Below are 14,568 nucleotides of genomic sequence, written 5' to 3'. Positions count from 1 at the left end.
AAGTGCCAAAACCCACGCGCCGTGCGTCCACTTGGCTCATTTTTTATCAAGTGCCAAGACCCACGCGCCGTGCGTCCACTTGGCTCATTTTTTGTCAAGTGCCAAGACCCACGCGCCGTGCGTCCATTTGGCTCAGTTTTTATCAAGTGCCAAGACCCATGCGCCGTGCGTCCACTTGGCTCATTTTTTACAAAGTGCCAAGACCCATGCGCCGTGCGTCCACTTAGCTCAGTTTTTTAACAACATGCCACTACTCTCATAAGTCCAGAATCCCTCCTAGACGATCAACTCAACTAGAAGGCACACTGGACTGGGGGACTTGAAGAGGTATGGTCTCAATTCCCTGCCTACATGGCAGGGACCACACCACCTTTGAGCATACAAGGCGTCCACATCAGCAAAACAATCCAGAAGCTTCTAGAAACTTCTGGAAGACTTACAGCTGGCGCCAAAGATGCTCTATCCGACATAAAGGACAACACGTGTCACCACTCGCAGAACGCCACATAGGCCTGCGACAAATCAGGGAGCAGAGCCGACAATACCAGTACGAGGTCTCCAGCGTGGGCAAATGTAAGAACGCCACGTGTACCACTACACCTGCCGTGACAGAGCAGACCAAGAGGATATTCTCCTTGGTCGGACAGCTGGCACGCGCCCACAGCTGGCACAGCTGCTCCTTCCTTCTTCACCCTCCGGCTATAAATAGGACCCTTCATCATTCAGGTTCATGATCTTTTACTCTCCATACTCACTCTATACACACACTGTTTATTTCTCTCAGAACAGTACTTATTCTCACGCCGGAGCCTGGTTAAGAGGGAAACCCCCTTTCTCCCCTCTTAACGAGACTAACGGTGTTTACTGTTTTGCAGATCTCGAGTCATTGATACGAGTAAGGAAAGAGGTTGAACCCCACAGACGAAATAACCCCATCGATAAACCTTGTGTTAATCGGTGTTTCATCAAAAACCTAACATACAAAGCATCAACACAAACACAAATCTTGCAGCTACTAATTATTGGTAGTTTACTTACTAAAGTACAAAATCTGAATCTTTGATATGCTAAAACACTTATTCGTCAAAATGTAGTCAGTGTCACCGGAAAATCCATATCGGTTCAGCGTAACAGAGACGTCATACCTGCAAATTTAGCTAGCGAGATTTACTAACCGTTGGATTGAAGCCCTCATCCGTCTTTTTCCTCTCCTCACTGTATCAATTCTGTTGGAAACCTAGATTAACATAATAATTAATCAGTCAACAAATTAGTATACACAACACCAAATTATCAAATGCAATTAAAGAATTCGAAACGCAAAGAACACCAACAAATAATCAAAAAGAAAAACAACAAAGCCTACAAAGAGCTTTTCACCGTAGAACACCGAGCAAAAGAAGAGAGAGCTGTGTGAGAGATGGGGTCTGTAGCGTGGTTCTTGTAAACTAAAAGGTAAAGAAACATAGGAGGAGGTGATGAGCCGTAGGGCCGCCATGGCGCCACCGCAACCCCGTCAGCTTTCCCTTTCTCTCTTTCTTCCCCCGGAACCCTAGAATCCACAGCGGTCACGGTCGCCGTCAACTACCATCAGACCATCACCACCAGTTTAACCCGAGGATGGCCGGGCGGGGACGACGGCCGGATCCTCTGTCACCACTCTCTTAAATCTCTCTCTCTGTTACTCCACTCTCTCTCCCTATCTCCTGATATTTGACACCGCCAAAATTAATGAGATGGGAAGTAGTGGAGGTTGGGGAGACGCACACGTGTTTCTGTGAAATCCCTTAAATGCCCTCCACCACTGTTCATTCCCTTTACCTATTATCAGTCATTAATAATAACTAGTAGATTTTCCGCCCTCGCGTTACGGCGGGGACCTAATGTCTGTAAAACACGTTTCGGCAACGGCAAGTAGATACCAAATATCAAAACATAAATAAAAATGACGTGGTAACGATAGTCACTTCTTCCTAAAAAACGATTTTAAATAATCTAATATATAATAATAGGATCCACACGTCCTACACGTTGGAAATTCGGTTGTTTTCAGTTTAGTTATTACGGTGCTAACACGTTAAAATATAGATGAGCTCGGTACCAGTAACGGCACCGAAAGTACCGATCCGGAAAATCATCGAAATCAGGTACCGGCACCGAAAATGCTAGGTACCATACAGTATGGTATTTGAAGGTAAAAATCAGTAAATACATGTATGATGCTAGACCAGTGTCGAACCGAAAGTAACGATTCTGAAAACGCCAAAAGATGGGTACCAGATTGGTACCAAAAATGATTGGTATAGTAAATTTGGTACCGATACAATACCAGTTTGATTACAGGATTTGATATGATTTGCTCATCAATAATCTAAATATCCAAGTTAATTTTACAAGCTACAATTCATTCATTATATAAAAAAGACAAAAAAAGAAAACAAAATAAGTTGTTTTGTATATAAAACCTCATTCAAACGAAATATAGTTTACTTACAGTATGTATGAAAAGTAATTTAAACGGTGCAATTACTTGCATTGCTACGTTGCTACAGGATTTGATGAGCTCGGTACCAATCGTTACCGGAAAAAAAGACAAAAAAAAAAGAAAACAAAATAAGTTGTTTTGTATATAAAACCTCATTCAAACGAAATATAGTTTACTTACAGTGTGTATGAAAAGTAATCTAAACGGTGCAGTTACTTGCATTGCTACATTGCTACAGGATTTGATGAGCTCGGTACCAACCGGTACCGAAAATCCCCCAAAGTGGGTACCGGTACCGAATATACCTGGTATGGTACGGTTCGGTACTGGTATGGTACCGGTATTTGAGGGTAAAAACCGGTGAATACTGGTGCCGAAACGATACGGAAGATGTCAAAAGTCGGTACCGATTCGGAACCAAAAATATACTCGGTTTGATAAATTTGATACCGATACCGGTACCCAATACCCAATACCATTTATTGTTCATTGTGTTCATACTGTTCATTTGGTTCTAAAATTAATAATTAATTAATTAATTAATATATAGGTAAATAATTAATAATAATAATAATTGATAAAACTATCTTGTTGATAATAACGAATTGACGTTCAAGGTAATCTTATTAAAAATTTAATAAGAAATTGAATTATCATCATATAACTCTTTATAATATTTTAAATAAAAATTATTTAAGAAAGAAGAAGATACTGTCATATGGCATTAATTGAAACTTTGATACATGACTACTAGTTTAGTCCCCCTAGTTATCAAAAGTACAGTTAAGTCCCTAGACTAATTAACACGTAACAAACCTTTTACTAAAATTTAGATTAGATTAGAAGATTATATCTCGTTAGATGACCCATTATAAATACCAAAATCTATACATATAATAAAGTAAATCACTTATGGGACACATGTCAATAAACGAGAAGCTCTCCAATATATTTTCCCGCCTAAATAGAGTTATCTGTTTATAATAATATAGATAATAATATAGATAAATTATTTAAACTTTAAATATATAGGGAAAAGATCAAATAGGAAGTTAATTTTCGCTAGGAAGGATAGGAAGCCATAGGATTATGACATGTGGCAAATTTTAAAATAAAGAGAAAGGGTATTTTAGTCAATCCAACTCCTTCTTCTTCCTTTTTCAAAACCCAGTAAATTCAAAAACCCACCATTTTCAAAACCCACCATCTTCAACTATTTCTTCACTTTCTATCTCAATAATCACTACATTATAGTGCGATTTTCATCACCAATCAATGATTCAGAACCCGATCAACGTGTTCTTTAGCTTTTTTTGAAGAAAACCCAGTTTAATTTCATAAAAAAATCTCGTTTTTTCCGGTGATTTTGGAGATAATCACTCGATTCGTTCGATTCGAGCGTTGATAAGTGTTTCTATCATTCAAAATTTGTCAATTGATGAAGAAATCGGCTTCGATCCATGTAAGAAATTCTTTAAATTCATTTTCATGATCTGGGTTTTTGATTTAGTCATTGCGTTTTACAATCTTTGCGGGGGTCCGGGGGCGGCAGCCCCCGGTAGCGGGGTCCCAGGGGCGGCAGCCCCTGGCGGGGTCCAAGGGGCAGAGCCCCTGGCTGGGGTTGAGCTGCCAGGTCAGCTCGGAAAATTTTTTTTTTCGATTAAATTGCTGTACTAAAAACGCATCAGAAAAATTAATTTTCCATAAATTGGCTCATTTCGAAGACAGTAATTCGTAGACAATTCAGACAGTTCACAGTGACACATTTTTTAGGTGTTTTCAGTCCATTGCGTTTTAGAATGAGTCATTTTTAAGTGTTTTCTGGCCATTGCGTTTTACATATAAGACATTTCTTTGTGTTTTTGGTGCATTGCGTTTTAGGTAAAACACATTTTTATGTGTTTTCTGGCCATTGCGTTTTACAAATAAGACATTTCTGTGTGTTTTCTGGCCATTGCGTTTTACAAATAAGTCATTTCTTTGTGTTTTTGGTGCATTGCGTTTTAGGTAGAACACATTTTTATGTGTTTTCTGGCCATTGCGTTTTACAAATAAGACATTTCTGTGTGTTTTCTGGCCATTGCGTTTTACAAATAAGTCATTTCTTTGTGTTTTTGGTGCATTGCGTTTTAGGTAGAACACATTTTTATGTGTTTTCTGGCCATTGCGTTTTACAAATAAGACATTTCTGTGTGTTTTCTGGCCATTGCGTTTTACAAATAAGTCATTTCTTTGTGTTTTTGGTGCATTGCGTTTTAGGTAGAACACATTTTTATGTGTTTTCTGGCCATTGCGTTTTACAAATAAGACATTTCTGTGTGTTTTCTGGCCATTGCGTTTTACAAATAAGTCATTTCTTTGTGTTTTTGGTGCATTGCGTTTTAGAAAAATGTCATTTTTTAGGTTTTTTTTTTCATTGCGTTTTACGTAACTGGTGGTTTTTCTATTGCGTTTTACGCAACTGGGTTTTAATTTTTTTTTAAATATAGCAATAGTATACTCGTTTTAAAGAAAAAAAAACGCTCGTTTTTTTGGTGCAATTTTTATAAAAAAATAATGTCGTATGAAAGAGTTATTAACGTTTAAAAAATGGGGGGGAATTGGAGGAGAGAGAAACTATTGGCTTGGATTGACTAGAATGCCCTTGAACAAACTCACACGCCTCTTTTATTCTTTTCAATTTCCCTGATTTAATCTTAGCCCTTGATTAACTTAATGAATGGTCAAGATCACTTCCTATCCTTCCTAGCCAAATAAACTTCCTATTGTATCTCCACCCTAAATATATAATATATCATTGTGTTATAATGCTTATCGGATTAATCATCTTTAAACTTCAAATACATAATATATCATTGTCTTATAATACATGCGGTGCTTAAAGATATAATTTTTATTATTATTTAATATATAAAACTACATGTATTCATGGGGTGCTTAATGATATAATTTTTATTATTATTTAATGTATAAAACTACATGTATTCAACCTATGTAATAACAAGATTTTAAAGATATATTGTTTTACTATTTAATATACAAAGTTATATTTATTCATAAATCAGAGATATACTAATTTGCAAAGCAAAATTCTAAAAATTAATATATGTTTATTAAACATATTTTATACATTTTATAGAATCTATATTTCTATACTATATAATAAAATAAACCTATAAGGGATACATCTCGAGAGCTCTACATTAATTATTTGTCCTTTCTATTATTTAAAACCTACATTAAATTTAAACTAAATAATAATAATTATTATTATCTATAATTAGGTAGGAGAGTTACATATAATTAAGTAGAAGGTATGCAACTAAATAATAATTATCTACAATCAAGTATGAGATATTGGCAGGTATCGAGTATATCCGGTAGTTTTTTTAAAGATATAACGGGTTTTTAATAATATATTTTTTATTATTTGGTATATAAAGTTAAATTACTCAATATGTACAATACATGCGGTGTTTAAAGATATAATTATTATTATTATTTAATATATAAAACTATATGTATTCATGGGATGCTTAATAATATAATTTTTATTATTATTTAATGTATAAAACTACATGTATTCAACCTATGTAATAACAAGATTTTAAAGATATATTATTTTACTATTTAATATACAAAGTTACATTTATTCATCCCGTTGTTACCTAGTTTATTTACAATTTATATGAAGGATCTTTCTTCAATTTATACCTTTGCGTAATTAAAGTAAATCAGTTTGGTTAATGAAAAATTTGATCCTTCGAAAAACGAATTATTTATTCGATCATAAAAGCGTTGCATGATTTTTTGTATAAAAGGATAACTTTATCTTATTTTAAAACAGAAAACCATATAATCAGGGGTTAAGTACGCCTGTTATATATTGCATAACTCAAATGCTTCAATTGGCCTTTGATGGATGAGAAAAAGAGAGGAAGACATATACTCCAAAAGAACACAGGTACATTATTATTATGATTACTTACTCGTATGGACATATGGTTATTATATTTGTAATCTGATTAACTTTAGTATAGGATGAAAGGTGTTCCTTATCTTTGGTTCTTGAATAATTTACAAACCTGCATCTGTTGTTACGTAAGTGATTAAGATTTAAGCATGGGTTCTTTTTTATATAGTGGTTGCAAACCAATTTGGTGATCCTATTTGCATTGTTTGACCTAAATTCAAGGAGTGAAGAGGTTAAAACATTCATGACTTCACTACTAGCGTTTTCACCATGGTGGTGTATCGGGCACCAAAACCACAAACACCACCATCGTGGCCAAGGAGGAGCACCAATACCGCAATCCATTAGTTTCATTAGTGGTCAACGAGTAGCACCAATACTGCATTCACTAGTTTCGAGATACCCGAAACTACCCTTCACAGCGGTGCTGACATGGGTTTGGTCGAGAGCCGGGCCCGCTTTCGAGAGCCCGAAGTCCGCGACTTTTGCTACGAAGTTTTCATCTAATAATATGTTGGTTGTTTTGACATCGCGGTGGATTGTCTTCTGCGTTGCACCCGTGTGAATATAATGTAGACCTCTAGCCGCACCGATACAGATCTCGAGCCGTTGCTTCCACGATAACGGCGGTAGATCGGTTCCGTAAAGATGACTTCGTAACGGTCCGTTAGCCATGTACTCATAAACAAGAATCATTTCCGACCGTTCATCACAATACCCGATAAGTGACACCAAATGCCGGTGCCGAAGCTTCGATAGCATTTCGATCTCGGTCCTGAACTCCGCAAGCCCTTGTTCGGATCTCGGGTTTCCTCGTTTCACCGCTACGTGGGTCCCGTCTTCCCTTGTTCCTTTATACACCCGCCCGAAACCGCCAACTCCAAGAAGCAGATTCTCATCAAATCGGTTCGTTGCTTCCATGATTTCTTGAAATGTAAAGGTTCTACCAAGGTTACACGACACTAACGAGATGCAGCTTGCGGTTCCGCTTTTTTGAGAAACGGTTGAGACTTTCGTCATAGTGAGTGAGTTTCCATGTAACGGAAGTGGTAACCATGACGGTTTTTGATTACCGGTTTTCGATCTTTTCGGCACCAAGAAACAATAACACAAAAGTAAACCGACTATCGCAACCAAACCGGCTAAAACACATCCGATAACCAAAGCGGGTTTTGTAGTTTTCTTCGACGGAAACAAAATAAAATTCTCCACGGAAGTAAGCCCGTCTAAGCTTCGAGCCTCGTTGCTAATTTTCAAGATTTCGAGACCGTTCAAAACCGCGTTTTGATAATCCGCAACACTATCCGGACCGATTCTTACAGTCAAAGTGCTTAAATAATTGGATGAATTGCAGACAAAATCTTTGTAAACAGGCACATTGAGGTTACCGGTTAACGTCGATAAATCAAGATCGGGATACGCATTCTCGGAATTTAGAGACGTGCTCACGATATCGCAAAAATGCGCACGAACAAAGTAAGTGAAATCGGGATCAACCGGAAGAACCCAAGTGATATTGAAGTCCAAATTAGCAACATTAGCATCTCCCATTGTTTGAGCAGTTGCGTACACCCAATTCGGTGCAATTTCGGGTGTGACACTTTCGGTATACTTTATAATTGACGGGATGACCGAGACACTTGCAGCTGACCCGTTCACATGAAGATACTTTTTATCATTTTCCCAAGTTCTTCCCAATGTATCGTTTTGCGGGGTGAGTCTCGGGCCGCCCATATTCAAACGGTACATAGTTTCGAATGCTTGATTCGAAAGCCCGTTAATTGTGGTAATCGGGAATACAGATGTGGCTTCATTCGGGATCAAATAGTCGGGTACAGATACGACTTCAATCGCATTGACGAATGCAACCGAGTTGTTTGAAGGGATAAAATTCAAAAGCAACGAACCCGAAGTAACATTTATCGAGTATTCTTTAAACAGGTGGTTCGAACCATTGTAGGATTTAAAGGTGTAGTTGCTTAAGAGGACAAAGTTTTCGGTTACTACAGTTAACGAAGAAGCCGATGTAAGGTTGTGGCCCGGGATGGGGTAAAAGTAGAGGCGGATCCAATGGCGGCCCTGTTTCTTGATTTTGAACTTGTACGAGGTTGTTGCGGTGAACACTCGTGCCGATCGGTGAACAGGTAACGGGACAGTGGAATTGGAATCGACTACATTTGAAGCTTCTTGGTTGGTTAAAGAAACCATTGATGATTGGGAGGAATCCGGAACATAGGTTTGACCAAGATACGTGACATTTTGGGTAGAACCACAAGCAAGTAAGTAGCTATCAATAGGACTGAATGAATGAGATGATGATGGATGGATATAGATACATATAGTAAATGCAAGAACTAAAGATACCCACTTCAAGAAACACATATTCTTGGACATCATAACCTACCAATCCCCAAATTTCTTGAAGTTAAAGGTTAAAGATTTCAAGCAACCCACTTCAAGAAACTCATTTTCTTGGACATTCACAACCTTAAAATCCCCCAAAACTAGTGATGAATCAAGAAAGAAGCAATGTCTGAAGCAAGATAAGATTGTGGTGACTAGGGCTTTGGACTGAGCAATGGAAATAGGTTGGTTTATAAGTAATTCTTACCTCATTTGGAATGAAGACAGAAGATGATGAACAAACAGCATGAAAGAAAGCTAAAGCTTTTTGAAACTTGAAGTGAAAATCTGCACAGCAGGCTGGTTGATGACAAATTACACAAGAAATGAAAGAAAGGGGTGTAAGGGTGGAACCCACAACTAAATTTGCATAATTCATGGTTGTGAAGTGAAGGTTCGACACATGGGGTCTGCGTTGCTAGTTGCCGCTAGATTTTGTGACAAATTTTCGAAAAAAAGTTATTTTTTTTAAGATTATTATCAAAACGCATGCATGTGAGAGAAATCTGGGGTCGAATTGGAAGAGGGAAGACAAGCGAGTCTGACGTGACAAGGAGAGAAGGAGAGTGGAATCTGAGAACAAGGTTAAGGACATGAATTGTGAGAGGAGAGAGAGGGATCTCATACCTATGTAGATGTGAATAGACCGATAGACTGTCTCTGAAAATGGTTGCAATGATGATGTTACACAATTTGGTAATCAGAGATAATTAATAAGTTAATTAAAACATAAATTCCATAGGTTTAAAAACAAAAATCCTCAAAATGATATAACGGTCTCAACAGAAAATCATAAGTGTCTAAATTTATTGAATATAAGGTTTTATTAAAGTCCTTGTTCCAACTCTAGCTTTTGATTATCACTCTTCACACATTTCCCCGATTTCCCTGAGTACCTGTTTAAGACATAATAAGAGAAAACAACAAAAAAAAAATGGTTGAGCCAAAAATTGCCCAGTAACGGAGAAACAATAGCACTAACACGTAAATGATAGAAGCAAATACACTAAACACTTTAACGATGCAAACAATACCATACGCTGAATGATCACTGATGAATACCATAAAGGTATATTAGAAATACCTATGTGAGCCACTAACAATAAACACTAACACTTTGTATATTAGCTGCAGTTCCAATGCACCATTATGTAGAGAGGATGTGGGCACTCACACCTATCTCACTACCACTTACACTTACACTCCTAGGATCGATCCATACGCCTCTCAATAATCAATAAGTGCAATCACTTAGCACACAATACAATATAGAGACGTCGTGGGCCTTTCGCACCGCCACGGATGGTGCACGTCAACTGTGCCTATGATGACGCCCTATGTCCCCATAGGTGGATATGCTCGGGTACTGAGGTCAATGAACCAATTTACTCAAGTCAAGGCAAATACACTAACGATACACTAAGGCTATATCACATCTAGCCAAAGATAAATAAGAAATAATAAAAGTCATGGGAACATGCGACAATGAGTATAATGTGTAACTTATCGCATGCGTGGCAAGGACAATAACTCGATACGATGTATGTAACAATAATTAGAGAACGTAGAAAACTCAACGGTTCAAGGAGCAATAACGAACGAATACGATATCATGAATTAAAACAATTATGCTAAGAGCAAGACACCACAAAATCCGTACCTTGAGCAATTAACGATGACCGTAGTAAATCCTAAGCTTGGATCAAACGTCACGAAACCCTACAACATTATTACGTTTGGAAATATTATATATTGAACTGTGTTGTCTTGTTGTTTAAAGAGGACTTCTTAAAAAAATACCGAGTGTACTTAGAAAAAAAAATAATATTAATTCTTTTCTCTAATATCTTAGTTATAAAACACTTAACTCATAGTTACATGTGTACAAAAAATTTCATTTAGTGTTCCAATAAACAACACTAGTTTATGTTAATACATTATGACTTTATTAATATATTTCTTAGTTTATGTGAGTTCCCTGGTTGGTTTGTTTGGCTTATATATACGTATATATTTTTGATGGTTGTTGACATGAAAGTATTTGGATGATGATCGACAATTACTTATATCCATTTCAAAAACAAAACACCAGCTTCCTATTATATATATATATATATATATATATATCAGTTTATGCACAATGAAATAATACTAGTATTTCAAATATAAATATGTCCAGCACATCATCTTTTGGATTTCTACAAAACCTGTTTTCTTTACCCACTTTTCCAAAAGGACAAAATAAACTATCATTAATTAATAATATAATAACCAAGGTATGTCATATGGTATTGAACTGGTCATCATCTCCGGTGATCAGAAAACGATTTCAAAACAAAAAATAAATAATAAAAATGTTCAATCATGTTCTCAGTTTGGGGTTTCATATTTCATGGTTAGTTGTAAATTATGAGAATAGAATTTGGAGGCCAAAAATCAAAATAAATAGATCCAGTGAGTTTTATTATCTTAAACAACCATTTGTGTATTGTGTTATGTTCAAAGTACCAGGAGATAGTATCGATACCTTATGCTGAAAAGGACCGGCGACTGGAGCGAAGCAATGCCGATTCACCAGAGATCTTAGACAATGAATCGATGGTTAAGGGCTGGTGGCAAGGAGTTTTCGGGTTGTCGTCGGTACGAATGAGACAACTAACAGGACCTACAACTGGTAATTCAAACGACGGTGGTTTAAATTATGTAGCTACTTCGTGAGAGAGTATCGCATGAACAAAGATGCTTACCGAAGACTGATCAGCGTGGTGGTGGTGTTCGGCAGTTCTGTTGCGGCTCCAACTGGACGGACCGTAGGCGAAACGGACCGGCGTGATAGGTTCAAACTTGTGGTTGGCGGCGTCGTTAAAGTCGGCGCACTTGAGGATTTACAGAATGGTTTAACGGAGATGAGAGGCTTGCGTTTTGGAAGGCTTTCGTAGTCGTGAAACGGCTGGGAAAAGAGCCAGATTAATATGAAGAATTTTTCGATTTAAAGGGATATGTAATCCCGCGTGCGAAGTCTTAGAGAAAGGAAAGACACGTCAAAATCGATCACAAATTTGGAAAGGAACGGAGATTACAGTTGTACAATTAAATTCCCCATTAATTTCTTTCCATGCACAAATACAATTTGATTACGTTAGGCTGTTATAAGATATTCATGGTTTAATATTTTATTATTATTATGATTACGTTTCATTATTTAAAGTAAATAAAAAAAATATTTTAAAAGAATTAATGATTTTGTAATATGTTATACGAAGTGAAGATTTATTTTGTTCACTATTTTGATGAAAATCTCATCATTTTCAATACAATTAATTTTTTATATTATACCTTAATCAATTTGGGTTTAAAAGTTGACCAACGTTCTTGGCATTAAATATCCGACAGAATAATTTGTCGCACTAATTATGACATTTATTTTATTAGGGTTTTTTTTAAAGTTTCGTATATTACAGTCTAATTGAGAAATCCACCAACATGTGGCGAAAAGAGGACAACGTAATTTGTCTGAGAACGCGAGTAAGGACGGGAATTGGGAGAGAGAGAGAGAGAGAGGGGTTGTTGTGCAAGAATGTTAGTCATGCGGACGTAGATGTTAGGGGTGTTCAAAAAGCTCACGACTCGCTCGGAAAAGGTTTGGCTCGAAAAAAGCTCGGTTGTAAACAAGCTGGCTCGGCTCCTGAGCTTGCGAACCGGCTCAAATGATTGTATTCTATTTAGGTTAATTTTAACTTTAAATGTATTAAATAAAAAATATGTAAGAGGGACTTGAAGTTTTAACATTTTAAGTTTAATTAATCAATAAGATATAAAAATATGAAAAAATAAACAAAAATTACACATATAATACTTTTATTATGCCTTTCAATCTTTAAAATATTTTAAAAAATAAAAATATAACATATAGATATAGATATATGTATATTTTTTATGTTATCAATATATATATATAGGGTAAGGTTCATGCGAGAACCACCTTTATTGCGAGAACCGCGAGAACCAATGTGAACACAACCTAAAATAGCTAAAAAAAACCTAAAAAACCTAACCCCCACCCCCCCCCCAAAAAAAAAAAAACCTAAACCCCCCTCCCCCACCCCCCAAAAACCTAACCCCCCCACCCCACCCCAAAGCTAAAATGCTAAAAACTAAACACACAAAAAAGCCTAAAAAATCTAAATTTTTTTAAAATATTTTTATGTTAAAATCGCTACTTTTAGTAGCCAATTTTTTTTTAAATTAATTTTTTTTTTTGCTACTAAAAGTAGCGATTTTTTTTTATAAAAAATATTAAAAAAAAATTTGTGTGTTTTTTTAGCTATTTTTAGTCATTTTTGGTTGTGTTCACATTGGTTCTCGCGGTTCTCGCAATAAAGGATGGTTCCTAACGGATCTTTGTCCTATATATATATATATATATATATATATATATATATATATATATATATATATGGGGGCTGCTAGAATGAAAACCAACCCGAGTTGTAAGAACCGCGAGAACCACACCATCCGGGTCACCGTTTACCACAATTTTTTTACAACTAGATGTGTAAATTATAAACACATCCGTAAAAAAAATATAAACGCCCCCCCCCCCCCCCCGCCGAGGGGGTAGTTTTTTACACCACAAGTTTGGTGTTTTTATTTATTTTTTCTTTTTTTTTCATCAAACTTGTGGTGTAAAAAACTACCCCCTCGGGGGGGGGGGGGGGCGTTTAATTTTTTTTTTTACGGATGTGTTTATAATTTACACATCTAGTTGTAAAAAAAATCATGGTAAACGGCGACCCCGATGGTGTGGTTCTCGCGGTTCTTACAACTCGGGGTGGTTTTCATTCTAGCGGCTCCCATATATATATATATATATACATATATATATATATATACATATATATATATATATATATATATATATATATATATATATATATATATATATATAGAAACGGGATCAGGAGAGAACGCTCAAAAGTGTGAGAACAGTGAGAACGCTTCTTGGCCTAACACGTATCACGCCGCTTAGAAAAGGGCGGAGGGGCTTTTTTGTCCTTTCATCTTCTTCTTTTCCAGTTCCGCTTTTCCTAATATTGATGGTTTTTAAGATTTTTGGCGTTAACCAAATTCAATATTTAATGGCGTTTAATGGTTTCATCTTATTAACATTTTGGCGTGTATGGCGTTTATTCAAATCGTAGGCCATTGTAACCCAGGGGTCAGAAAATCTATTTGAATGACGTTTTTCAAGGCATTTTAAACAAGTTGGCCCATTGTTCTATTATTTCTTATAAACCTTTTGGCGTTTGGGTTATCTTGGTGTTTTACAATTGTTGGATTATATTTCAGCCACAGTAGAAAAAAATACAAGCGAAGAAAATAAATTAAAAATCCTAATCGGATCTCTCTTCACAATGTTTACTGTCATCAGTCTTTTTGTTATTTAATAGTACAAGAACTCACACCAAAATATGGCGTTTTATGTAAAATTTAATAAACCCATCAGTTTGATTTTTTTTGCCTGCTCGTCTGTTGAAGTTGCTTTTTTTGTGGATGTTTGGGGACATAGATCTATGACGCGTGGGTGGTTTTTTCGCTTTTTCTTCATGTTGATCTTCATCTTTATAATCATCCCACTTTTCAGTGTCATTGATCTCTTCTCCTCATCCAAGCCTTTTTCAAGAACAAAAAATACAAAATGCCATAT

At 36.2% G+C, this 14,568-nt stretch overlaps 1 protein-coding gene across 1 annotated transcript; it reads right to left on the bottom strand.

Moving 5' to 3' along the window:
- Positions 1–6,594: 6,594 nt before the first annotated feature.
- LOC110873679 (receptor-like protein kinase THESEUS 1) lies at positions 6,595–9,255 on the bottom strand. The gene has a single exon (XM_022122671.2). It carries the CDS (start codon positions 8,853–8,855, stop codon positions 6,819–6,821), a length of 2,037 nt encoding a protein of 678 aa, XP_021978363.1. The 5' UTR covers positions 8,856–9,255; the 3' UTR covers positions 6,595–6,818.
- Between the last annotated feature and the right edge of the window lie 5,313 nt (positions 9,256–14,568).

The sequence above is a fragment of the Helianthus annuus genome, chromosome 8, assembly GCF_002127325.2.
Source record: "Helianthus annuus cultivar XRQ/B chromosome 8, HanXRQr2.0-SUNRISE, whole genome shotgun sequence".
In the NCBI taxonomy this organism is placed as follows: domain Eukaryota; kingdom Viridiplantae; phylum Streptophyta; class Magnoliopsida; order Asterales; family Asteraceae; genus Helianthus; species Helianthus annuus.
The sequence above is the reverse complement of the archived record's forward strand: the minus strand, read 5'-3'. Positions and strand labels throughout refer to the sequence as shown.